The sequence below is a fragment of the Excalfactoria chinensis genome, chromosome 10 (assembly GCF_039878825.1).
Source record: "Excalfactoria chinensis isolate bCotChi1 chromosome 10, bCotChi1.hap2, whole genome shotgun sequence".
Classification (NCBI taxonomy): Eukaryota; Metazoa; Chordata; class Aves; order Galliformes; family Phasianidae; genus Excalfactoria; species Excalfactoria chinensis.
The window spans coordinates 3,257,152-3,284,720 of NC_092834.1; the positions used below are offsets into that span (position 1 = coordinate 3,257,152).

Here is a 27,569-nt window from a genome sequence, read left to right on the forward strand (position 1 = left end):
AGCACTAAAATATAAGCTTGTGATAACCTCACCTAGCATGGGTTCTTGGAAACACACAAGTAACAGCAGTGCAAACTAAATAGGTGTTGTTCAAACAGCAGAACCAGTCATTCCTTAGACATACAGCTCCAGAAAAAGATGAAAACAACCACTGAGGAAGTATGAGGAGAGCAGCCCTGGAACACATGTGAGAAACAAATGCAAAGCTGAGCAGCGGCTCTATCTTCTGTAGTTCCTGGCACGGTACTACATTGCATATACAGGTTTTTTTTCTCAAGTAGAACCAAGTTTAAATGAAACACCTGATAAGTCAATATTTCCAACTATATCCTCAAGATAGTGGAGGCAGCCAAAAGTCTGGGTTTTACAGTCCTGGCAGGTCTCTACCATTCAGTCAGCCCCAAAGGGTAAAGAGGCACTCTGCACAGGCACAAAGCTGCCCAATCTAAATGTGCCCACACATGCTTCTGTCCTACAGAAAGATGTCAAGAGCTCAGCTGCCTGAGTTAGACAGGGAGGCAATGAAAGAAATTCAGATTTGTGTTAAATTCCTTCAGTATATAAGCTACAAACATATATACTTTACAGACATAATTTGGTATTTATAAATGTTTATGTTCACGAATACAAACAAAATAAAGAATAGCAAAGGCACAAGGACCGGGTCTCAGGAGCACCTGAGATTGGTTTATGTCCCTCTCAAAGACTTTCTGTAAAGTTTCAGTAAATCTATTGTACATCTTTTTCGGGCTGGGTTGTTACATTTATAGAACAAAAACAGTAATTCTTCACCTTTTTTCTGGTTAGGATCCACTTGCATCATCATCTATCAACTGAACAGTTCAGACCACTAATTTCTCCTTACGCTAAATATTGCCACTAATGCTACTGCGGAATGATGAGGGGTTGCCATGGAGCATCGCTCTTTCATACCGTGCTGGATTAACATGACTGGGGGAAAGAAAAGAAAAACACATTCCAAGTTCACAAGCTCAGGATATTGCTGATCACTGTAACTGGGTAGATTAAAAAGCTATGCTGTGAGATTTAGAGATACAAACCCAGAACTTTCATTAGTCCCTCCTGTAGATGCTTTAACAGAGCAGAGGATTGTTTCCAGTAGCTCTGCCCATCAGTTTCTCCCAATTCAGCCCATCGCTTGTGGGAGATTTGTGCAAGAAGCCAGTCTGCTATTCTAACACAACTCAAAGCCAGTTCCTTCTGCAGACAACACACAGTTATGTTGTCAGAGTGAATTCTGCTTCTGCTTTCCCAAGGTCCCTTCTCTCAAACAAATAAACAAAAAAAAGTTTGTTTTTATAGAGCTTGGGTTAAAGAGACAGTCTTGGAAATGTACTGAGTGGAGCAATTCTCCAGCACCACCCAAAACTAGCCAGCAAATGAGAGCTCGCCAAGGCTGTTAATTTGACAGCTGGGGTGGGGGAAATGAAACCTATTGCTACCATCTGCACAGAGGAAACAGAGGCAAAGAAAAACCCTGCTGTGAGAGCAGAAAATGGTTTGGAATAGCGGAGACAACACAAACCATATGACACATTTGTTAAACCTACTGTCTCCTTTTTTCTCCACCACTAAGTGCTGCAGAGCAGTGATCAGTCTATTCAATAGAAGCCTATACAAGGCCCCCAGGACTGCCAGCAGTGCAGGTCCCTCTTTTGTTACGGATTCTGGCACATCACTGTACCGCTCCATGGCAAATCACGGTAACTACAAGACAAATAGTTTGCATTCTCAGAACCCCACAGATGGTTTGGATCTAGAAGACCTTTTGCAAACTGCAACTGTCATGACACCTACTCTCACAGCTAGAATTTGGGATGCATCACAATTTTACTGCTGTTTATACTGCTAAGTTTGTAATGCAGAACATGCAAGTAAACTTTCAAAAGGGAAAGACAGTTTTGAAAGGAGCTTGATTCAGCCAGCCCTTTATTCAGCTAATTTTACCCCAAAGGCAACAGTGTCCATACTGCGTGTTACTTCACAGGTAAAGAAAGCACCTCTTAACTGTTATCTTACTGCCAAGGTGCAGGTTAATCTGCAATCTGCTCTATCTGTGGAGCTGGTCCCTCCAGCTGCACCAACATCTAGGGCTGGAAAGCTGGCAAGAATATCTTGGTAGTGCACGAAGAGGCTCTGAGAGTTTCATTACATTTTCCATTCGCCCAGTGTGTATCCAGAAGGCCATCTACAGAAGAGAACAGAACTAAAATTTGCCGCCCAACTCTCTGGAGTTTCTCCTTTCACTCCCACTGCCAAAACATAATCACACTTATCCTAGGCCAGATTTTGATCTTCATACCAACAAAAAGCAAAATCTGGTAATATCAGATACAGACTCCTGCTCTAACATCTACTGACAAGCAATTCGGAGGGGGCATGCCTTTCTTGGCACCACCAGCAGCGCTTAAAACTGCTTCTCCCTTTCCTCAAACTTAGCTTGCAAGAAGCAAAACATTCCAGCAGCATCCACGAAGAAGTCTGGCTGGATCTTCCCTCCGAGGCCAGGCAGTGGCTCTGGCACGTATCTAGGTTTGCTGCAGCCCATCTCTCAGCTGACACTCGCTATAGCACTGTGACTGTTCAGACTGTGCTTTTCCCTTGAGCTTCAAAAGAAGGCGAAATCAGCAGAGCTGGCAGGGGCAAGGGGTAAGGAATTTATCAGCTCTGTGGTTCGTTTTAGAGGGGGCACTTGGAAGACGTGGTTCAGCTGGATTCACTCATCTCCTCATCTGAGCAGATGCAAGGATATCCGGTAACCTTGCTGATAACAGACTCACCTGGAGATTCAGAGCTCTGTAACAAACCCAGAGTTCTTCCAAAGAGTGGTTTTCACTTCACTGGTGATTGCAGAGTTCTTTCTCCTTGCAAGCAAAGAATCTTTCTGCAAATAACAGACCATGAGCAGGGTTACACACAGAAAAAGGTGCCCCAAACAGGATGAAAAGGTGCAAGAACCAGGAATCCTGACTCAAGCCTAACAAAGACCGCTCCCTCACAACATGAGGATATATATCACCTTTCCAGCACATTCCCAAGACCTTTGGGAACAGGGAGACATCCTGCCCCAGGCATCAGAACACACTCTAGACTCTAATGAAATGGTCAGGGTTTGGTGCAATCCTGTACCCTACCTGTCACTCAGGAGAGTAGTGACACTGAACTTCAGGGGTTGCCAGGGCATGACAAGGCACAGCAGCGTGCCCTGAGATGACAGACAGCTGTGGTGTAAGTAAACCTCTCTGCAGGACTGCCTAACTCCAACTTAAAATTGAGCTTCTGTTGCAAGTCAGATTTTCCCCTGATGTACCTCATCCTGCCCAGAGACAAAAATAGAGAAAGTGAGAAAACAGACCTCTATTACCAATTGCAGTCCCCACTTCCCAGCAAGCAGCTCTGCACACCACGCTAACCTTGCATAGAGAGAAAATAATAAAATCCTACAACCCGCACTACCCACAAAGTAAAATAGAGACACAGCATAACCGTTTATGCAGCTTGGGCAGGCAGCAATCACCACGTGTTTGCAAGCTGCAGTCCCTGTCCTACAGACACATTCTGTCCTCTGATTCTGTTCTGCCTGAATGTTCTTCAGCGATGCTGCTGCAGGATGTCAGCTGCTGCAGTCTGAACAATGTCAATAGGTAAGCTGGGGTTGCAAAGCCAGGTCTCTTCTCTGTTCTGCTGAATATGATGATCCATTTCCTGGACTACTTGGTTCTCATTTGTTCAGAGCTGACTATAATTTTTTTCTCCTGCTGTGAAGGAAAACAAAATATAGTGGATATTGTGAGGACTATAAAGCAATAGTTACATAAGAGTTAATTTGCCAGCCTGTGTGCTGATGTGGTGGGGAACACAGGGAGAACTGCACCCTGCCGCTGGCATTGCCTACCATAATTACCCGTAACCAAGCCGTGGTTACACCCTGTTCTGTACTACATCTTGTATTTCCATCAGATCCAAACACATCTCAGACAGATATAGGGCCTGTTTCTATCTCTGCTGCTCTCTACTGCAAGACTCATAGTGCTCAAAGTCCAAACAAGATTGCTTATGTGAACTAGGTATTTAACAAATGATTTGGACGAGCCAAGGTAAATAGGCACCATGGGAAGCAAAGGAACTGTTCTGACTGAGAGAACACATTATACCCTCACATTATTTTATGGGGAGCACATCAGCCCCAAAGGAGAAGCACGAGGCTGCAAAGTCTCTAATCATTAGGCCTGGTCTCTGTACGCAGATAAATGAAAATCATCCCATCCACCAGAGCCACTCACCCACATTCTTCCCCCTTACATTGAATTCCAAAACGTTTATGTCCTTCCTGAGGAACTGACTCCCATCCCTTCTTAATTCCTACATCTCTCTACCCTGCAACAGCCCTGTAGATCTTTCAGGATGCATTGGGAAGTCCACACCCAGAGGTGCTGTGGTGGCTGCAGCAGCAGCCCAGGACAAGCAGCAACACCCAGTGCTCGGTGTGTCCCTCCGGACAGTCCAGCACCCCACTGCCAGGCTGGAGCCCAGGAGTCTGGGCTCCAAGGAGCACGTTCAACCTCTGGCACACAACCCTGCAACACGATCTCCCTCACTTCCATGTAGATCTCCTTCTGTCTCCTCTGCTGCCTACCATGGGCATAAGCTTAACCCACCTGCTGTGGGCTGTTAGTTGGTCACGTGTACATCTCTAACGTGAAATTTACACGCAGTTTCTGGGATGCTAAGAGGACGTCACATCCCAACCTGCCCAACATAGGCGAGATTTGTATGAATAAAGCCTTCTGAAGCTGCTACAGTGGGATGCCACCACCTAGCCAAGCACTGAACTTTCCCCTCGTCCCCTCAAAGAGGGGATAACAATCCAGTTCAGAACTTGGAAGCGAGTGAGGATCTTCCCACAAACAAGCCAACTTTTTGGCAGGCGGGGCAGGAGGCACACAAACACATGCTCTCATAAGGCCATAAAGAGCTTCTGTTTCCCGACACACTGCAACAGAAGGAAGGCGGAGGGGGAGAGAAAAGCAGCAGTCCTGGGCCACGTGGCGGGTCAAACCACCGCCCAGTTTGTTGGCATCCTCTAAAGTTTAAATACGCTTTGAGCCAGCAGTGAATCATCCCTGGCAGGTAAGAATGATGTTAATTTATGACATGCCAAGTGCAAGCAGATCTTTTGGTGTCAGTCCAACAGTTTTAGTCTTATTAACACACAGCAATGGCTCAAGTTGCAGCTGTGCACATTAAACTCGAGCAAGTGGCATTTTAAACAATGACAAACTTTAGAACAATCACTCCACACATGGAGCCAGGCCAGACAAAATTGAAGGGTGGCAGAATAAAGGTCAGGAGGCTAACCTGTTTGTCTGGGAGAGGAACAGGTGGCCTGCTTGGGTTGCTGCAGGGACTTTAAACTGTCTGAAGGACACAGTCATGGATCATTTTAACCCATTAAGCTGCTTAAGCCTTCCCTTACACTGATTTGAACTTCAAGAGAGCATTAAATCTTAAAGAGCTTAGCAATACATCTTCAGGGAAGCTCTCCCCTGTGCTTACGCACAGTGCGCACGCTGCACTATGGAAGTGCACATCCTTCCTTAGAAAGCTGGCACACCCAAATGCAAGAACACATCCACACAGCTAAAAAACAGTAAGCTTTAAATCACAGCATTGCACCAGAGCAGCAAGTCACACAGAAGAACATACAGCGTGTCTGTGTGTACCAAGGGGGAGCACACTGCTATCACCACCACGCTGCCCAACAGGCGCGAGGACATTGCACAATTCAGAGATGAAGGAAGACAGGTCAGAGAAGAAAACGTTCCCTATTCAGTCCCTGCCTTGCCAGCCTCACAAGGGATGCTTAACAGCAGCTGCTGAGACCCTGCAGTGGCCTTCCCTTGTGTCTAGGGAACTCAACCCACACCCAAGCAGGAGTGCTGCAAACATGAATGTCTCCTGAGTGCAGCAGCTAACCTCGACACCTGGACAAAATCAGTCCAAAGCATTCCTGACTGCCATCTTCTCACTGGAAAATGTGAAGTCTGACAGTTAGGACATATTAAATATTCCAAGCCACATTTAAAAGCTGCATTTCCTCACTGATTAGTTCAACACAATTCTTCAAAGTGCCAGAAGACAGATGTGTCACAGCAAAACCGTAAAGTCTGAAAGGTAACATTTTCCAATGTGCTGTTTCCCAGCTGTTCAAGTATCTGAAAAACCTGACAAAAGAAATCTCTTACAAGTAGATTGGTTCTTTTCCCCCAATTGAGTACTTTCCAAAAGAAATAATTTTAAACAATGAAACCTGTTGTGTTAAATGAATGCAAGGATTTAGCTACGTGAGACCTGACCCAGAAGAAAGCAGCATGTTCATCAATAAATTGCTGTCTCAGATTTAAACTCCAGGTGTGTGGATGTATCTATTCCCAAATGAAATCAAAGGAATTAAGTTATTTTATAACAAAGCACTTTTATTCTGAAAAAAGAGCATTCACATATGAAACTAATCAGGAATACCTAAAGCCACAGTAAGGTCTCAAGCTACTGACTGTAGATGAAAACAGTAAATTCATTCTCCCTCTTGCTGTTTTGTGCCACATAACACACCTGATCCCCCTGGATAAATGTTCCTGTGAGTAAAGGACCAGTCCCAGCATGTCTGTGAACACCTCGTGATAATACTTCAATGAGATGGACCAGAATCAATATTTTTCTTCTTTGCAGCTCAGGGTCACAGAGCAGCAAGTCAGGCAGGGATGTCAGACAGCATCGCCACTTGCCAGGGCAGGGAAGGAGGGGCAATGGCTCAGTGCTGGCCTGGAAAGAAATTTCTAGCTAGCAGTTATCAGCTCCTGCACTATTTGATCTTCCTTGAGGGAAAAGTAAAAGAAAATTAAAAAATTAGAGAAAATTTTAAAACAAAGCTTTTCAAACGAAGTTAAGTTACAGACCACAATTCTACGGGAGATTTCAGACACAAGCCATGCCCTTGTGGCAGTTACTATCTTTGTAAAGAAAGAGAGCAGCCAGGTGTGAACACTGGAAATGACAATTAGTCCTGATAAATTTTCCTGGACAACTTCTGCTTTTCATCCTACTTTGAAAGGAGCACTTACCTAGAATTCAGACAGGAGATGTTGCTGCTCATCTTCCAAGCTAGGCTTTCTTCAGGAAGCGTTTTTCTTCTCTTCATGCATCATCTACATTGATCTGGCTTTTTGTGAAATGAAATTAGAGAGCCAAGAAAGTCAGTGCAGAGGCAAATGCAGCCAGATTTAAGCCTATATTCAGAACATTTCAAACCTTCTGTGCCAGAGAAGCAATCACAGTTACCAGACACTGACCCAAGTACAGTCAGCTTGATTCTTTTAATTGCTTTAACAATAAAACGAAATGATTAGAATTCTAAAGTATGAAGGAAGATTGACAGAACAGCTACAAGCAGAGTGTTAAAATACTCGACTCTAGAAAGAACACTCATTAGCTTTTAGACGTGTTCCATAGAAAGCATTCTCAAGTGATCTGAAGAAAAAAAAATTGTAAATATGATTTCCTGAGAAAGAGAAAGAGAATGGCAGAATACCTTGAAGGGAGCAATCCTCATACCATGGATGCAGTTACATTTAGTAACGCAGCAGCCATCAATGACTGACAACTTTCCTTGACAGAAAGAGACGGCCAAAGTTGGCATTCCTCATGAACATACAGATCGGGGTACCTGAGAAATCAGCCCTTGGCTGCCATTTGGAAGGCATCATCAGAAAGTTAAATCACCTCACCACTTCCAAAGGAACTGCTTTCACTGTTGAGATTCGAGATCTCTCACAAAATTGAAAAGGTCTTTTGCCTGGGAGCAGGATGAGCGTAACTGGTACACAAAAAAACCTCATATGATAAAGAGCATATTTGGTCGGCTCTCGCTCTCTCATGCTGATGTAGCAGGCAGAAATCTGATAGTTATAAATGGTCCCTCCCAGGCCCCTGAACCAGCCCTAGAGAATACTAGCTGGATTCTTCACTGCAGAGTAGGGGACTGTACCTGAGCATGAAGCAAGCACTGAAGCTGGGGGACACAGACAGCGTGGTTCACAAACTACCAAAATGTCACCACACAGAACAGCCCAAAATCTTGGCTTTAAAGTGATAAAACAGCCAGTGCCTTTCCAAGCAAGATCCACAGCTCCTCTCATTTCCTGCACACAATAGCATTATTCAGCCACTGAAGTTTCCACTTAGCTTGCATTTATGCCAAGTACTTTTAATTGCAAAGGAAAAGGATGTTAAGCTCTCCCATTTGTTTCTTTCTAACTCACAAGGGACACGGCAGTGGTTGGTAAAAGTAGTAGGTTAAGGCTTGTTCTCCCCCACCTCTCTTAAGGGAGACTTGCATCATCCTCCTGCTGCCAGGTAAATAGAGGTTACCTCTATCGCAAAGGTAGGAAAATTCACTTTGTCGTTCGTAAAACACTAAGACAAATCATTGCACACTTTCAGCTTGGTTACATCTAAAACCTATCAAACATCAGTTTTAAGTGATTTTCAGCATCACCTTGAACAACATACATCTCATTTAAGAACAGACAGCCTAGCACACACCTGATACACAGAACGATCCAGAGAATACCCAAGTGAAAGAACTTGTCAGAACAGATACAGAGCTGCAGCCTTGACTGAAACCAAATAACACACAGCAAGGAGTGGAAAAAAAAGATGCTTAATTTCTGCTTATTCCTGGCAACCAACCTTGTTCTAATAGGTTAAAATGAAGGGAAAAAACCTGCTGAACACTGCTTAGTGAATAATACATGAACCATGTGCACATCTACGGACCATTAGGGTGACAGGAAGATAACTTTCAATTGTGCTGCATTCTTTTGATCAATCCACAGAAGGGTCTGAAGTATCAGGTTTTACACATATTATCTGCTGAACTACATTGTCTGAGACAAAGGGATTTGTGAACTGAAGTGGCGCTTTGGGCTCCGTTGTCTTTTGAAGTGTCCACACCCCACTTCTCCAGCCTTGGGAAGGAAGAATTATTAACTAATTACTATGCAAATTAGCTGTGATGTAAATTAAACGCTAAATCCTAGCATAGCTTAATAGCCCCAGGAGCAAAAGTTTAGTTAACGTTAATGAACTGTAATTGTATAAAAAATATGATTTATTAACAAGCACGTACAATAAATTGTACCACTAACTTTAAATAAAACAACTACCAAGCTCACCTTCACACTGACTGACGCTTGGTGAATACAGAGCAAAAAGGCAATGTACATTCAACAAACACAGAGCAAACTCGTTTGCAATCCATGTTCAAGTTGTAAACCAAGGAAGGGACGTACAGTAAAAAGTGAAGGCTTCGCTTGAGACTTGCCACGTTGCTCCAGCAGACCTTCAGTCTCTTACAAAATTGATTGGTAATACAAAAAGTAATAAAAGCTCTGGATTCAGCTTACTCAGTCTCTTCCATGACAAGTTCACTGTAACATTTTGCAACAATATGAGATTAGGAGGGAGGTAAAAGGCAAAGATAATGACACCTCGGAATCACAGAATTTTATCTGCAGACAAGTGGCCGAGCAGTAGGCATAGCCTTCAATGACACTGTCCCAGTTTTTCCAAGAAACTCAAAGATGGGAAAAGAGTCTTCTCATGAATCAGAACTTGATCCAACCTCCACTGACATCAAGGCAAAAGTTCTGTTATCAGCAGTACTCTGATGAGACCACAATGGCCTTAAAAAAAGTCACCCTCTCCAGTGAAAGGTTTGCCACTCTCCAGTCTTCAGCTTGGCTGTGCTGTCAGTAAAACCTGACATGCTGTTACCATACAGGTATCTCAAGGCTTGTCCTCCTTCATACCAGAAAAAGTAATTCAGTAGAATTTGATTTGTAACAACTGAAGTCAACTTTGGTAAATAAAAGCAGCTCCAGTCTGCTCAGCCCAAGATCACCACAATGAAGTGAGCAAAGTTTGTGATGGACTTCAGTATGAACTCACGAGAAGCATCGGGCCCAAACAGAAAAATGCCCACTTGCTGATTTAAGAGCTTGTTCTTCACTCATTAAAGGATACTGGTATCGCTGATCCCCCCAAGGAGCAGCAGCAGGAAGGTTCCCAGGAATAATGCTTCAAATGTAACAGTGGCCAGTGTAAAAGTGCTCAAGTAGTAGTTTTCCACAAAGCCAGAGACTCCTTTTTTCCTCTTTCTGGTAGAACAAGAAGTTAGATCTATACGCACAATCCTGCAGGGTCTACATTTCATTAACACGGCGCTTGATATAACAAACAAAACGTAAACACGCGCTCTTTAATCACAATAGGAGTCAGATGTCCCCCTGAAAAATTTTATAGCAATAAATTTGTAACTCGACGTTATCTCTCTTTCCTGCCTTGCAACTCTCTTTTTATTACAGCTAGATCTCCTGCTCCCACCATAAGCAAAGACATAAGATCTTATGCATAAGATATGCCATGTGCCAAAAAGGGGTCTTTTTCTAACTGCTGAAACCAGACTTTTATGCAGTACAAGGAGAAACAGAACATGAACTGAGCTGACCAACAAGAGCAATCACAAATTATCAAGAAATAAACGCCTTAAAGAGAAGCCACAAAGCATTTAATCTAATACTGTGAATCTAGTGATGCAGTGCAACCAGCAGCAAGCTCCCTCTCTTCCCCACAACCAGCATAGCTGGCTCTCGTGTTAACCTGTTATGGAGTACTCTTACAGCAGAGCTTCTTTAGAAGAATTTGGACCAGTGAGAATGGAGTTATTTTAATCCAGGACAATATCACCCACAGATAGAGATGAATACAAACTCTGTTTGTATCAAAAACATCAAAGAAACTTGGAATTAAGCTGTGTCTTCAGTCTATATATTGGCTTTCCTCTTCCTTTTTTTTCCCATAAAAATAGAATATGACATTTCAGCTTCAATTGCATGTTTAAGTCATTTATTCATTGAACATTCCATTCTTGAAATATCATCTATTAAAATGTTAGTTAAGATTCATCCTGCTTATAGAACAGACTGGAATTTCTTCTGCTGAACTGCACTTGCAGACAATAATAGACTGATCTGAATTGAAAAATGATTATGGGAAGAAAACAAATGAAAGCCAAGCTCTACCTCTTACCATCTGATTCCAAATCAAACAAACATTGGTGTCCTTCAGTTGATCAAAAGATTTAATTCCAAAATAAAATTCAATTTACGATTGAGTTTGGCAATACTTGGTTTTAAAGTCTGTGAGTTTCTACAAAAAGAGGACAAACCTCCAACAAAATTCCTCCCTCAAACATTACAAAAGATGACACAGTAAAAATAATAACAGAAACTCCCAATTATACGATTGTTCTGAAAACTTGCCTTCATACCACTACTGTAGTTGTCCAACCATCCTGGCTCCTGCACTACACCTGCACCCTTCTGACATAGGCAGATACTGTACATGGATCCTCTGCATTTCAAATGTGCAATTCTGAAGAAAAAACAGCTGAAGATTAATTTTGTTGCTTCAGCATTAACCCCACTGGGTGGGAAGGCCTGCAGGGATACCAGCATTGAAACGAAATTAGTCCAGTGACAGTAAGAAATCCAGTAGTAAAAAACAAGTCTGTTTGGCCATGGCTCTTTCTCCTACTGCAAAGCAAATTTATTAAAAGGGATTTATTTTAGAAAGTTTCACAATTCTTAGAGTAGATGATACTCGCATTCCTGAAGGATTATGTTCTACATTTCTTAATGCTAATTTAACTCCCTAAAAAGATCAACCCAATAAAACCAGCAACACTTTTTACAAGTAACATGCACGACCCAAAAATTCCACCCTCAAAAACTGTCCTTTTGGTGCTCTTTCAAGCTCTTAAGATCCTCTGTTTATTGAAGAGATGCCAGGAAGCCTGCAATAGGAACAAATGCTTCTCTGGCACAAAGAAAACATTTCGGTGCCTCCTCCCTCCAAAGTATGCACACCTCATCGCAAGATACGCTAATACACTACCATGGACGTTTCTCTATCTTGATATCTTTCTAGCTTTTTCATTCAAATTTATTTCAGGATATAACTCCTGCACAGAGCAGAGAACAGAACAGAACACTGCTGGGTCAACAAAGAGTTTGTAACTAATTATTTTAAATAAATATATTAAAAGTTTAAATATGTGAAAGCAAGTAAAAAAGGGGTAACTATTTAAACAGCTTTTTTATAAAGAAAATGTTTATGGAAAAAAAAACAAACAAACACCTTTTTTTGTCCTTTAAACTGAGTATGAACATCATACACTAAAAGATTTTAACAGCTCTTTAGTGAAGTATGCATGTATGCTACCCATGGACATAAACGTACTTCCATCCCTCCCCTTCTCCAGCCTCCTCTAAGGTTAGCATGCTCCACAGAGAAGCTCTCACCAATCAAATGCAGAACCTTGAGCAATGAAGACCAACTCTGTGCAGGTCTACTGGCTGCAAGTGTCAAAATAGAGTAAATAGGGATAAATATTTACATTACTATTTTTTCCAAGTGAAATTCGTACTTAATGTCTTGTTCCTGAAGAATTTGGAACACAGCAAAAGGGAAACTGTTTTTATTAAAAATAAAGCACATAAGTGATGAAAATTAAAATCATCAGCAAACACACCAGAGCAACATCACTTACTGTAGGTATCAGTATAGGCCTTTGTTACTCAAACAGCACCTTCAGTCTCCAGACATATCCTAGGTACTCCAGTGGAATCAGCACGTCTCATAGTAATACCAGAAGCAAAGATCTGCTTTAAATGCGTGAGTTTAAATAGCATGGTTGCCTGTTAAAGACTTGGTATAAAACTAGGATAACTCTGTGGAGAAAAATATTGAGATAAAAATATTGAGAGAAAACAAACAAAACTAAGTTCTGTGAGAAACTCACAGGGCTCCTTCAAAGGCATGTACAGGCTTAGATTCACACATCTGAATCCAAATGTAGAACGTAAAAGATGGGAGCAATAAACAGAAACTGTTTGGGCATGTATTTTTTTTAATTATGGGTCAGTTTGACACTGTTAGAGGAATGAAAACTGCCTCAGAGGACTCAGTGGATCCACACGAAGGCAGTCACATTTGAAAAACACTGCAAATCTCGGGGCTTAGAACACAAAAATTCATCTGGTTTGTATGATGTCTTCAATGAGAGAAGCTAATGCTCTTAAAAACTTGGTATTTACACTTCTGAAAAAGTTTCTGCACCTCATCCAAATTTGATAGGGCAGGATTTAAGTGCCTCTTAATGTTCCCAACTGGGCACTTCTGCTGCTTTGGCACACACACTGTATTCCAGTACCAACGGGATACGACGTCTAATGCAGCTTTAAACTGGCAGCACTCCTGAGTAGTTTAAAATGTTTATCAACTCAGTAGGTCAAAAGTCTGCAGACACTGGGTGGAGCAGCAGTATGCCACAAAACTAACAGTTGTCCTCCTAGGGGAAAAAAAAAAGGGGGGGGGGGAGAAACAGTTGTCAGTAAAGATTAAGTTCCTGGCCCCATTCCACAGCAGATAATATGTTGGTTTATAAAACACAGGATTAGTCCATCTCAACGCTTAAGAAAAAGACTCACTTGATACATCTCAGTGCCTGATACAAAGGCAAGGAAATCACTGTAGGGGTTTCTCAAAACCCTTCCTGGTTTCTAATGTGCTCAGTTTAAAGAAACCGAGTGTGGTTTTTCCTTCTGCAGAGGGTGTGGCTGGGTGTTACAGCCAGTAGGTTTAACAGCTGAAAGGAAAATAGCTGGGTAATTCTTTGGTTCAGCTTTGCTAGCGTGTTTCTTAAATTACTGCTTGCAGGCATGCAATGACTGAAGTCCAGTGTCCTTGGGTCCAGCTGAGAGAACAAAGTGGGCCCAGACCTTCAGCAAGGATGACGGACAGGCAGTGCTGTCACTCTGTGACAACAGGAGTTGACATGAAAGGGTGACACCAGCCTTGCTGTGTCCCTCCTCCTGCCCCTTTCCTGGCAGAGGCCTAGATGTCTACTTGAACAATGCTAGGATCTGATTTTTACTAATCCAGAAATCACACTTCAGCCAGTGCTAAACGTCATCTGTACTTTTTTGGAGATAGAAACACAGCTCAACACTTAGCTATCCCTTCCTGTAAGAGGATACAGAATGTGACACAGAAATCCAGACAGAAGATACTGGCGTGGACGTGGCATGTGCTAATCAGCGCTGTTCAAACATTCAGGATCCTCATCCTGTGTGTTTTCATGGTCACTGTAAGCTCTTTAGAACAAAGACCCTGTCCTTCACATTCTTCTAAACCAGCTATCACACCTCTGCACTTCCACATAATCTTTGCATGTCATGTACAAGCTACAGAGATGACAGGCTACCCTGCTCAGATCTCATTTTCTCTGGCTTTGCTTCAAATGTCAGCTACTCAAAACTCCACTTATTAAAGCCTTTTGTAGAACACGGCATGTTCGTGTTCAAGGGAGAAAATGAGAACTGATGAGAACTGTCACAAGGTAATTAACATAACTTTTTTTTTTTAAGGTGAAAGCCGTGCAGAAATATTTTCAGGTAATATATTTTAAAATGTCAATACTGTTTTTCCAAAATAAACCAAGTTTGTTTTTGCCAAGTCACACATTTAGTACTCACAATTCCAAAACTCTCAGTGCCTACTATTATGCTTACTGCTTCATAAGTAACTTCTGCAAAGATCAACTCTAGTCAATTCATTACAAAGCAGAGCTTTCTACTCTCCCGTTATTGGGTTACTTCAGGTAATAAAAGGAAGCAGTGACCAGCAAGTAGATGACTATCACTTCTGCAGAAAGTGATACTGTTCTAATGGAGCTCACTGACTGAAAGAAATTACAGCATTATCACAACATCTTGTGTCACCTTGAATATAAAGATGGTCATCTGCAAGAAGTTGATTTAAACGCATATAAAATCCACTGAATTTCAACATCCGACTGAACCATAACAGAGTTGCAGTATGCCGTCTCTGTAATCCAAGGATCTTTCTAAGAAAGATGGCTTTTCCAAAATAACATCTATGCAGCCTCCTGGCTGCTGCTCAGATTTGGCATACCTAAGTTGTTTTCATAAATTTGAATCACTGACAAATCAGATGTTTATCGTGCCATAAACTCACGAGAAAATAGCCTATGACACAGCTGTGAGAAATAGGCACCTGACCTGAAACTATTTTTTTCTTAAAATGGAATAAATTTCCACTGAAAGGCAGTTTCTTATTCTTATGCATCACAGGCAGCAAATCAATGGATTTCAGCAGTTGTTGCCTAAGTAATGATTTGACATGAATTCTCTAAAAGAATCTGAACAGTTTATTTGCTTGTTTACCACCGAGTAACATTCCTTTATACCAAGTTACTTTTCAAACAGTACTGTAGTTTAGTCTGAGTTATACAAGCTATGGAACACAAGCAGTGTCCCTAATCTAGAGCTTTAAGATCCTGACAGAACTCTGCATTTCCTCCCATGGACCCGATATTTGTAGCCCTATCCTGGTGTCTTGGGAGACAAGGAGGTGTTGGCGTCTGGCATTTTTGTAGTCAGGAGCTTTACCATGAGCTTATACATCTAACACTGCTGGATGCACAGCGTGTGAAACTTCAAGCACATACCACGCATATAGAGTATGACAGTTCTTTTCCATATGCTTCCCAAATGAGCAAAGGGCACAGCCATTTGAGTAGGACAGAGGGAAAATAATGTACGTGAGCATAAAGCATGAGAAATGTTGAATCTGAACTCAGTATTGGTAAATTTAAGACTAAACTCTGAGTAGGGGAACAGAGATTAGTAAGCTTCCCTTACAGTCAGTTTTAAGGTATTATCATATTAAAGGCATTTCAAACCTTTACCTACATGAGGGCAGTACTCTGAATCACACAGTTCAGACCCTCCTACGACTGCTACCCAGCAAGGCAGTAAGTGTGCGTAGGCTTGTCTACCTGACTATCCTGCAGATATTTTCAGCAGCACAGTTGTGAATAACTAAGATATTTTTAATGAACATTTTAGAGCAAGCCATCCTTTTACAATTCAGCATGTTTCCAATGAGTATCTTATAATGATTAGTATAGAATTCTTTTAAAAAGATTATTTTGCTGTAGAATATTTGCTTAGGCTTTGGCTTTAGAGCTTTTCCCTGTTTTTAATCCTAAAATACTTTTACGTGGTGCTGGCATTCTTGAGTCAGGGCAGAGTTAAGTGTTGGTGTTAGGCCATATTTCCTTCCAAGGGCATAGAGTTACCAGGTATGTGTTGTATCAATCTCGTCATATCAAAGCTCTTCACTATCTAGAGGGAATCAAACAGGCAATCCTTTTTAAACAATCCAACAGTAGTAGGTTGGCTTCCCTCTAGATTTGCCAACATTCACGTGTAATTGTTGGACAGGGGCTTTACATATGAAAGATTGTTAAACAAACAACAACAACAAAAACCAACATACTTTTTTTCCATAAGATTTTTCTTTCTAAATGAAACCCCAGTGTAATTTCCTGTATAATTACCCTTGATGCAATCCTGCCATTGGAGTTTCCCTTAAGGGAAAGAGCTTTGGGTAGACAATGGTAAACATTGGTTGGCTACAGCGGTGACAGTGTCCCAAGGGACAGTGCAACAATTCCAAGAGGCTTTTTGGTAGTGAGATTGGAGTAAGAAAATTCAAATCTAGAACAGAAAAAAGGAATAGAAGAGACTTGTAAGAAAATAACTGAATTAAGTCCAACATAAGAAGTACAATCCATGCATTCATAAAACCAGCTTGGTTGTTTTCTTAAGACTTGGTTGAAAGAACAGCAACATAAAGGAAGAGTCACCAATTAAGGCGATGCATATGGTGCTTTCCATGTACAGGTTCAAGAAGCTGAATGTGCTAGTTAAACATCCATCTAACATGAATTGGGTTCAAAAATACAGTTGAAAAATGCCATAGCTCTGGCCCATAACAAAACAAAAATTAATATGCAATAAAGCATTTGTGAACATAATGATGGTCTAGACAGGTGCTTAGAAATTAACAACAATAGCATTCTGAGAAGAACTCAGTATTACTTAACTATGACAGTAGCACTCTACAAGATGACAGCATGACAAATAGTATATTTGCATCAGAAACAAGAAGTAACATAGCACAGCCAAGGGAAGACTACAGAAAAGTAATCCACTCATTTCTGTCACACTTACCTAGCAGCAGTCACATATTTAGCTGCACCCCTGAAATCACTAAACAACTAAGAACCTCTAATCTCCCTTCCGTGTGCAGAAGTTCAGAACAGACAATCCTACAGTCATCAATTAAATTGTTCTGGATCAGCTAATGCATTCTCCACAAAGCACAGACATTTCCTGTTTCCCTTTAGTATTCCCACTTTAACTCTCCACCCCTCTGCCTTCTCCCAAGATGCCATTAACAGGGGAGATGGTACATCCAAATCTCAAAATGTGAATCTGCAGATATTCTGATTTTGCTAACTCACGTGACTGCATAATGCATAACCAGAGCAGCCAAGGGGCAGTTTACAGCAGAGTCTGAACTGGGGCAGAACTAAAACAGCTCAGCTGTCACACTGTACTGAAATGGCCAACGGCTGCTAGTGTTTCTTTTGCCTTATGTATCACAAGCCTGCCAGTTTAGGAGTGCGCTGCCTGGCAAGAAGCTGCATTGTTGGCTGATGCATCTAATCTTGCCTCAGGAACTGTATTTCTCATTCCCTATTTCCATTAAAGAGTTTCTCCTCCAAAAAGCATCCTTCTTCATACAGTCCTCAAGAAACCGTTTCTAAGTGTCACTCAACTTCAGAAACAGTCTTTGGATCCCTTTTTAATATTCTTTTTCTTGCAATACAGCATTTCAAACAGAATTGGATTAAATACATCTTTTTTAAATATTCATCTTTGTCCTGCTCTTTGAGAAGCTACGTCAAATGTTACTACCATTGCCAGAAATGCACTTCCACTCTTTCTGTAATCCTAGAGTGACTTCAGTTAGAAGAGACCTTCAAGATCATTTAGTTCCAGCCCCACTGCCCTGGGTAAGGACACCACCAGGCTGCTGAAAGGCCCATCCAGCTGCTCCTTGAACACTTTCAGTGATAGGACATCCAAAGTCTGAAGAACACAAAGATTCCTACCTTTTAAATACACGTAGTAAGTGTTATAGAGGGTCCTCATAGCCAATTCTTGCAAAGGCAGCACACGATCTGTTTCTGTCCCTATAGACTTCACCTCTGCTGGCAGGAACACAGTTAACTGTCCCGATGAAAAAGAGAGCAGTTTCACCTCTGAAACTTGAATTGGAGAACCACAGCTAGAAAGGCACAAGACATTTAAGAAGTGGTTAGGAAAAAATTAAGTTAACTTCATGGGGAAACCCAAATTACCAACCCCAAACACATCTGATACTGTTCTTTAGTGCAGCATCATTCAAGGACACACTGCAGAGTGCAGTATGTATGGACACACGTTTTCTTAAGATATCCAACCTTCAGTGACATGCAGCAGGACATCTGGAGGTCTGCACTTACCAAATAACTTTCAAAAGCTAGAGAAATGAGTACACAGTCCAAAAGGAGTGAGCCAAGTGCATTACCAAAGTAACAGAAGTTACTCTCATTTAGCTTCCAAATGCCATATATTACTAAATACTTATAATAAGGGTGCAATCTAATTCTTATCTTGGATCAACCACTTGAGGATGATATTCAGTAGTTGAGTCCTATTATAAAGCATACATGTGAGCTACAGACACAAAGAAGTATGATTCAGGTGCTACTCAGAAATTATTTCCTATACCTTTCCCTATTCATAGAGTCCCTTTGAAAAACAAAAACCAAATAAAACCCCAGCTCAAACTGTACGATAAAGATCCCTTTTCAAGTACTAACTTTGTCCTTTTCAAACTGTAATAAGAAAAAGGAAGGTTACTGGGATTTCAAGGAGATAAATTCAGCCAGTATTAAAATGTTATGTGATCCCTGTTGCAAGTTATCATGCCAGAGACAGGCATAAGAAAATTCTACTAGGAAGTTGGGGAAATCAGCAAAGGAACTTAAATTGTTTATGACAACTTAAACTTGAAGCCAAGAGCAACTCGTTAGGGCCAGTCCTAACAAATGGAACATGAACACAAATTTGTCAGCTTTCCCAGATTTGGGACCTAAACCTGAGGTAACTGCTTTCATCCTTATCAGACATGAAATAAATGTGGTAGAACCTCTCTGATAAGGAAGAATCTCATCCTCACCAATTAAAGAAAAAATACTTCAGAGAAGCAAACAAAGAAGCATCAAGAAGCAAGTCAATAAGCCTCTTGTTTAATATTTAATACTTCCCCGCAGACCTTTAACAGAGGTAAAACAGAATCCAGAATTTAGAGGTCCAGTATTCCAACAATTCATTCTCCAATAATCAATACCCAAAGAATTAGCCATCACAACCAATAAATCCATAATGCCATATTTTCAAGCTTATCAACCCTGTGTCAGCCTAGGTAGAAGACAAACCTCATAAACTCACTGCAGTTAAGGTAGATTAAAAACTGGGCTATTCGGTTCACTCTGCACAAAGGGTAAAGCTATGAATGCCCACTGTAACATACAAAGCAGGCAAGCAAAACAGAGCATCGAGAGGAATAATTTAAAGGATGCATCCTTACATTTGGACATATTAGGGAAAGAATCAGAACCTGTGAGTAACACTGGGTGCAAGAAGGAAATGGTGAAAACCAAAGGAGGTTTAAAAGGCAGGGGAAAAGGGGGAAAGATGGTCTATCCGGATAGAAAAAAAACCTGGAGCTGCAGAAGAGCCCTGCAGAATAAACCACAGTGTGGAAAAAACTATCGTTCATTTGCTGCTTTAAAGAAGAGTGACAGACAGCTAGCTGGAAACTATGAAACCCTACCTGCAAAAACTAAGATCAACATTTATTTGAGTATTGAGATCATCACATCTTACATGAAGACTTCATCAGTCCAACTGCAGGATTCCCAGACAGAGATTCACTGCTTAGACAATGCAATATAGATCCTATTTTCAGAAATCTAGCTTTATATTAGTAACAGCAGCTGTCCGGGGAATTACCAAAATACTAAAGCCTGGAACATCGAACATTTTGCCTGACCTCCGGAAAAATCTGCATTGGTTTCTTAGAAGGAACACACAATGGTTTACAACGTAAGGACAGTTACCTGTCTGTTACACAAATGCACATGTTTATTCAGGTACTGGAAATCAGTTCTGTGTTTTGGATGCTTTATTAAGAACTTTCTTATTATCATCATGTATTATGGAAACTGAATAGTTAGAAAAGATCAGTGCAAAGATAAAAAACAAATTTTCCTGAGTGTAAAATAAGAAACAAGGACGGGATAGTTGGACCACACTTGCTTGAACATTTTTCAACATTATCATTAGTGTTTTGGTCACAATCGATACAGTTCTATTACCTGTTGGGCATTTAATGTCTTTCTTACAATTTATTATTAGTCCTGAAAAAATAAAGGCTAGAAATAATTTTCCCTGAAAAACAAAGTCAGTTTGAGACTGCACAAATTTCATGCAACTGCAAGTATTTAAATATCACACAACCAGCTGACATGAATATTAGAAAAACCTTAAAATGCCAAGACTCAGCATCTCACATATTGCAATAGAGCACAGGCTGCAAAGGGAGAATTTATATTTAATATAAGATCTGCTGAGAGCAAGCATACCAGAAATTTATAATTAGATGGTAATGAGGACAATCCTCCTCTGATCAGTGTTACACCAGTAAGGCTCCATTCATTTCAGCGGTGCTGATCCTAATTTATGCTAGTGTCAGTACAGAAAGAATTAAGCCACTGTCCCAGTCAGACCACTTTTCCCTCACATCCTAACCACAAACATGAGGCAACCCCAGGATATTTTTAAAATGCACACTTAAAAATATATCTGTCAATCCACAATTCCTTAGAAAAAAAACCTACTTTAGTTAGTATGTACCAAGACTTAGGAGAAGCTGATACTGGGACACAAAAGTGAGCAAAGCTGCGTGTGGCATTCCAAGATACGGACCCAAATTTACGGAAATGCAAGAACTTAAGAACTGGATAGACAGTGCAACACATGACGACAGCTTGTGCATTCTTCAGTTATGCAGATTTTGCAAAGCTTACAGTTCTGGCCATCTTTAAATGCAGCCGGCATCCAGCCTCGGGACTTACATTATCATTATAAACTCCTTCAGAATAACTGCACCGACTTCTGGCTTAACATGAAAATACTGAAAGTCAGCAATTAATAGAACATTTGTTGCAAAAGTAGAAGAGCTGGCAGCTGCAATAATCCTCCTTAAACTGACATTAATTCTGAATCTAGCACAAAAAAAATTCAGTTGTATCATTTAAGTACATATTTATGAGAAATTTTCAACAGAACACATTTGCAAAACATTTGATTTAATTCACACCTACCCGCTGCAACCAATGACTTTATTATACAGAAAAGATGGAAGGCCTTTGAGATGAATGTTGTTATCCACATAAACATATTGTAGCTCCCGTGACCGACCTAAATCTGGGTTCAGAAAACAAGAGAAAAAGTAAGGGGGAGAAGGGATGACAGTGACAATTCTGAGCTGAGTGATCCTTCTTCATTATAAATGAGAAATCAAATTCCATGGCACCAAACAAATTATTATGTCCCAATTATAACATTTTGGAGCAAGTTACTTTAATAATTTTAAACGCCATTTCCAACTAGGTTTTTCAAATGATCCACACTAAAGCTCTGTTCCATACATCAGAAAATCCCATTTAAAATTTCACTCTGACAAACTCCAGGTGAGGTAGAAGAAGAAAAGTGGCAATCCATTTCAAATCCTGCAGTGCATGCTTTTGGTTTTTTTGTTGTTGTTTCAACTTAGAGGGTGGTGAGGCACTGAACAGGCTGCACAGGGAGGTCACAGATGCCCCCTTTGGAGGAGCTCAAAGCCAGGTTGGATGGGATCCATCTAGATCTAGGCTGATCTAGAAGAGGTTGACGACTGTGCCCATAAGCAGGGGGTTGGAACTGGATCATCTTTAATATCCCCTCCAGCCTAAGCTGTTCTGTGACTCTGTACTGCATAAGCTCAAATCTCCTTTTCCTTAACATTGCACCACTGAAATCACAGCCTTATTATCTGTGAAGTGGTGAAGAAAAAAAACCAAAACATAAACGCAGTATGTCTCTCCAAGAAGAGAAACTCATTTAACTACCTTAGCCATAACCAGGTACCAACCAGTAACCATTCAGAAACAAATCTGTGAGATATGCCAAATTACAGAACACAGGAAAATACATAAGCATTAAACAGCAGAATATTATACAGCAGAAGTTGTAGTAATAATAAACAATCAATACACCTGAATATGAGCTGCTTATTATTTCTGTTAAAATATTCATGGCTGGCAGTCAAAAGAAGCAAGCAGGGCATATTTAAGCAATACTTTCATGAATCATAAGTATGTTAATAGTTCCAGATATAACCACACAGGTATGGAATGATTTTATTTTTGTTTAGCAATCTGAAGGGGAAAAACAGAGCAAAAGGGGAAAATTTTGGTTTCTAGTAATAATTCTCAGAAGGGAGAGTTTTACTTATCAGCAAGATCCAGTCAGCCTGCTATCGAAAGACATGAAAAACCAAACAAAGTAAAGGGAATAGTATTCATTTTTATTTTTAAGAGAGTTCTGAACTGCCAAAGCTGTAGGACATGTAGGATCATCTTGGCAGTCCATTTCATCTGCAGCTCGTATGCCATCCAGATTAGGAAGAGAACTGCATTTAACACAAACCAAGCAAGAGGTTTTCAAACGTTTTAAAGCCTCTGCGCTTTGGAAGAGATAACTGCAACCCAAACAAACTGCATTATGGAAAGCCATGTGTACACCTCTCAACTTCTTAAACTTTCATGAGCACGTTCTAGAAACTAAGCAAGATAAACAAGCCTTGTAGCTGAATCAGCTACACTGAAAGCCTTAGTAATATTGACTAGTTCTGACTTCCCATCTTTGTCAACTGGCAATTACCTTGATTAGCATAAAGCAAAAATGAACATAGCGTCTGCCCCTTTTGTAATAGCAGCTGCGAACAGAAGAAAAATTTATTTTCATTTTCATATACAATACCTATATTCAGCTATTCTGTTTGCAAGTGATCTTTCATCACTATTCCTTACTATAATAAGTAACACAAGCCCTTTTTTTAATCACAGAATAGTTCCACTTTCACATAGAGCTTTGGGTACCACTTTACAGAGATAAAGTAAATGACATTTGAAACGATCTCCCCAAACATTTGGCTATCTTAAAATACAACAAATGTCTTCAGCTGTCACCCACTGGACTAGCAGCTGTAAGTATCAGAAACCTTAAAGGCTCGAGCTGAGGAGCTTTCAAAGAGTGCCACATCATCAAAGCTTCGGTCTAAGGAAGAAGAACCGATACCCACAAAAAACTAATAGGTTCTGTTTCTGAAAGGAAAACATTAACATAGAAAACCTGACTTCTGTTTTTTCTTTTAATATAGGCTCTTATGCTGCACTCTGTAGAGATTTTGTAACAGGTTTCAGGGACCATAACTGGGGCTTTGCTCAAATCAGAATAACTGGACGTGAGGGGACGTTTTTACCTATTACTGCTTCTTCTTTCCCCCATCCCAAAGGTACTTTGGTTCCAGGAACCATCTCCTGCATCTGTCAAGCATCCTGCCCTAAGAAAGAAGTACAAATACCTCTGCTGACTGATTAGCACTGCTGTGTGATGCTGCTATGCACCGTTAAGAGTGCACACCTCAAAAAAGGTGGGGTACTTTGACTCTGTGGCAGGGCTGAAAATAGTTTAGCAAAGTCCTCGGATATTTTTAGATGAAACAAAAACATCACTATCCTACAATGAAGAAAAATATCGCAGTAGCAAAGAACTAACACCGCAAAGTATTGTAATGGTGGAAAAGATTCACTTAAACACAAATAGAGCAGCCCATTGAAAGCTGAGGGAGCCTCATGCTGCAGAGTCCATTGTGGTGAAGGAGAGCAGAAAACTATAGGTTGCTGGGGCAGCTTGAACGTGATACTGTTTAACTCATTAATTTAGAGAATGGAAGAAAATTTTAAAAGAGGGCTCATCTTGCTTATTTCCACACAGATGTATGCAAATGGGCTGCAAATCAAGCAAGTCAAAAAAAGCCCTAAAGCTGTTCTTTTCATATGCATTTAGGGGTGGGGAGTTAGGCTGCATCTCATCTCTTTCCTCCGTCTTTATCTTATGCTATGTTTAGATTCTGAGTTCTAAGCTGACTGCATTTCCTAGGTAATTAAAGCAAATTTTTGGACGTTAGACAAAATATCTCAGTAGGAAAAATTCTATTCCCAAAGCCAAATAGCCTTTAACTATAAATGTTCCTTTGATATAGTTTCTTTGCATTAAATAACCAAGCATTTTCCAGACCCCAAAAGTTGTTGTTGGTTTTTTTTCAAGTCTCAAACACTATCCGTAAAACTTAAATTTAAATAAAACATCACTTTAAAAAGCTCTTTGTATCCCATCCTATCTCCACTAATTTTTAATGTTTTATATCAGTCAACAAATATTGTTAAAGGCTCTCTAGAAAACAGTCTGCAAGAACTTGGTAAAATAAGGAAGCTGTCCATCTATGAAAAGGCTAAAGCTACAAAGAGGGTTTTTATGTGGCTTTTGCAAGCACTGTACTGTCTAAAACACTTCCACTTTCCTCTTTCCAGGCTCCCAGATCAAAGACATCTCTCCCAGAAATGACCCAATGCCATGAGTCCTGAACAAACCCCAATTCTATTTTTTTTCCTTTTTTTTTTTCTTGTCTTAACCTCAGGGCCCTGGCATATGCATTCCACATGGCTGAAGATGGAACAAAAGCTCTTGTGTGTCTGCACTGATGCTCTTTTAACCATACTGCGAGGGCAAGGACACAAAAGCAGCATATACTGAGGTAGAATAAGACCTTTGTTTACTGTGCACTGATAATTACTAGACCCATTTTCTAAACAAAAAGTGCACATAAACCCCCAATATAGTGATATAACACTGAGTATTTGCTGTCATAACATCCCCTGAACTGCCAGTACACTTCAGAATTTATGGCCTATTTTAATTATATTTATACTCTATTATATAAATCAATGTTGCTTTTGCAGTGTCATCAGATTCAAAGTTCTGCTTGCAGTGGAATTTGCTTTCAGGCATTGCAGCATTTGCTAGCGGTAAAATTTCCCAGTTAACTTCTATTCAAAGTGTAAGTTTGATTATAAGATGGATATAGAGGGATCAGTGGTGCTATCTGCCATTCAAGAGCAGAATTCCTAAGGCTACTTATTAGGACACCATGAAAGCCAGTGACGGGAAAATAAAAAGCAATCACATAGGGCTGGCCAAAATGCAGTTTCCAGCTCAACTTCCATCTCTGATTTGGGCATTCTTAGAAACCATTAGGAAGGCCCAAAGATTCAGATCCACACATTTGTTTATTATAAACCAACACAATGTGGAAAAATAAAAATACCAGCATTTCCAAAAGTTCAATGTATCCTGCACAAGAAGAGACTTATTCAGTATTACCTACCTGCTTGTTTCCCTACCAGTTAGAAAAGTCAAGAGTGGCGTAAAGTATTATTCATACCCAGCAAAACCGAAAAATATCAGAATTTTGTTCTTAAGGTGCATGGGCCCTCTAACAAGGAAGGGTGACCATTAACACCTCAAAGAATGCAGGGGGCAAAATCCTATACAGTATCTACCCAGCAGTGCAGTGAAGTCACAGTGCTACTGCCAGCATCCATCTAACTCTATCAGTCTAGGAACAGGAAAATGCCAGTTTGCACAGCGCCTAACAGGAGCCATACAGGCAGCAACAAGGGACACATTTAGCTGGGGAAGAATGTGTACCTTGCCACATTTGATGTCAACCACCATAGGAAATAAAGTAAATCGCGCTTGAAAAGGCTTTAAGCAACACGTTCCAAGCATGAACATTTCTTCTACCACAGACATGCCTCTTAAAAAAGCAAAAAAACATTCTTGGGAGGTGTGTAAGATGGCTGCCTTCCTACTCAACTCCCTCATAGAAAAACAACTGTAAGACAATTACTGCTCGAATATCACTCTTCTTTTTCCTGCAGTACCTCTCACTGTTGTTAAACCTCCCTGGCCATGGGCACCATTAACGGAGAAATTAGATATAAATATAGAAAAAAAAATTGGCCAGCATGTGCAGCTAGCAAAAATACGCTACAATTATGGCTTAACTTCAGTAATACTCTAACATTCCATGTAGTACAGCACACCAAGGAAAACATTTTCCCATACAGCAGAAAATACATTTAATCTTTTCGCTTTTCAGTGTGCTCTATTTGATATCATCACATCTTGACCACTCTGAAGCCTCCTGATTCTTCACTAAGGATTAAACATTTACGTTTATGCTGGGCTGCTTTTCCTCTGAACTCTAGGATTTATGATTCAGTTTCATATTCACAGATAGCAAATTATCTCCAAATGTTCACCAGTGAGTCACTATTAAGAACTACTGAACAAGGTCAACTGACACTCTTTGATGTTTCCCATTATTTTTAAAAGTTCCTTCAGAATGTTTTGAATTTGAGTCTAAAAATAAAGAAAAAAAGGTGTATCATTATATTACAGATTTATTTCCTCCTTTTGAACTTAAAGCACGTGAGCCGATCTGCGGCTCACGCAGGTCATAGCTCACAGATCAGCTACCAGCACAGAGGCAGAGAGAAGTTCCACTCTTAAGCATCTCACATTTTATCTTACTGAACATCATCTTATTTTTGAGAAATTAAAAATATTCCGCTTCTCTCTCATGAAATGGAGCTCAGAATATCTGCCAAACTGAGGTTCGCTGCTTTGCCTCTTTCAGATGGTACCGTGGAGTCTGCATGATGCATCCTGGAACTCATTTTCTCATTTATATAATGACATATGTTGGGACACAACTGAAACACCATGTCTGGAGACATTATTTGCACTTGTCAGTAATATGAACTAAGGTGTTAAAAAAAAAATAATGATAATCAGACTATCAGCTTCTTTAAAGACTGAATTGCTAGTATTGAAAAATTAAGTTAAACCCCACAGTCTAAGTTACTTAGAAATAAAACCATCCCATTTTTAGTCACCTTCATTTTCATCTTCTTTTCAGTGCTATTATCGTCACTTCATCTGCACCTAATTAACCAAACTCTAAGAGTATTCTAGAAAAAAAGACTGTTAATGGCCATTCAGCTGGCAGAGTAAATCTGCATGTACATCTGCATTTCAGCAGAGATTAGCCTACTGACACATGGATGATGTCTCACTTTTTTTTTTTTTCCATGGACAAAATATGCAGTCCACCCTTCCTGCAGTCACAATGACTTCCCACAACAAAAACCACTCAGTCACCACACCTCCTGCTCGTGAAGGCTTGGCTCTACACTTCCAACCTTAGAAAGG

General features: G+C 40.5%; 1 protein-coding gene across 7 annotated transcripts in view; it reads right to left on the reverse strand.

Annotated features, from left to right (window-relative positions):
- Positions 1–8,490: 8,490 nt before the first annotated feature.
- The window catches only part of LRRC28 (leucine rich repeat containing 28), a 50,157-nt gene continuing 31,078 nt past the window's right edge, over positions 8,491–27,569 (reverse strand). For all 7 annotated transcript variants that reach the window (XM_072345841.1, XM_072345843.1, XM_072345842.1 and 4 more), the window contains 4 exons: positions 21,512–21,614; positions 18,191–18,366; positions 16,568–16,727; positions 8,491–13,492 (listed from right to left, as the gene is read on the reverse strand). In XM_072345841.1, the coding sequence (XP_072201942.1) occupies positions 13,420–13,492; positions 16,568–16,727; positions 18,191–18,366; positions 21,512–21,614 (512 nt within the window). In that variant the 3' untranslated portion in view covers positions 8,491–13,419. The remainder of the gene's footprint in view (positions 13,493–16,567; positions 16,728–18,190; positions 18,367–21,511; positions 21,615–27,569) is intronic.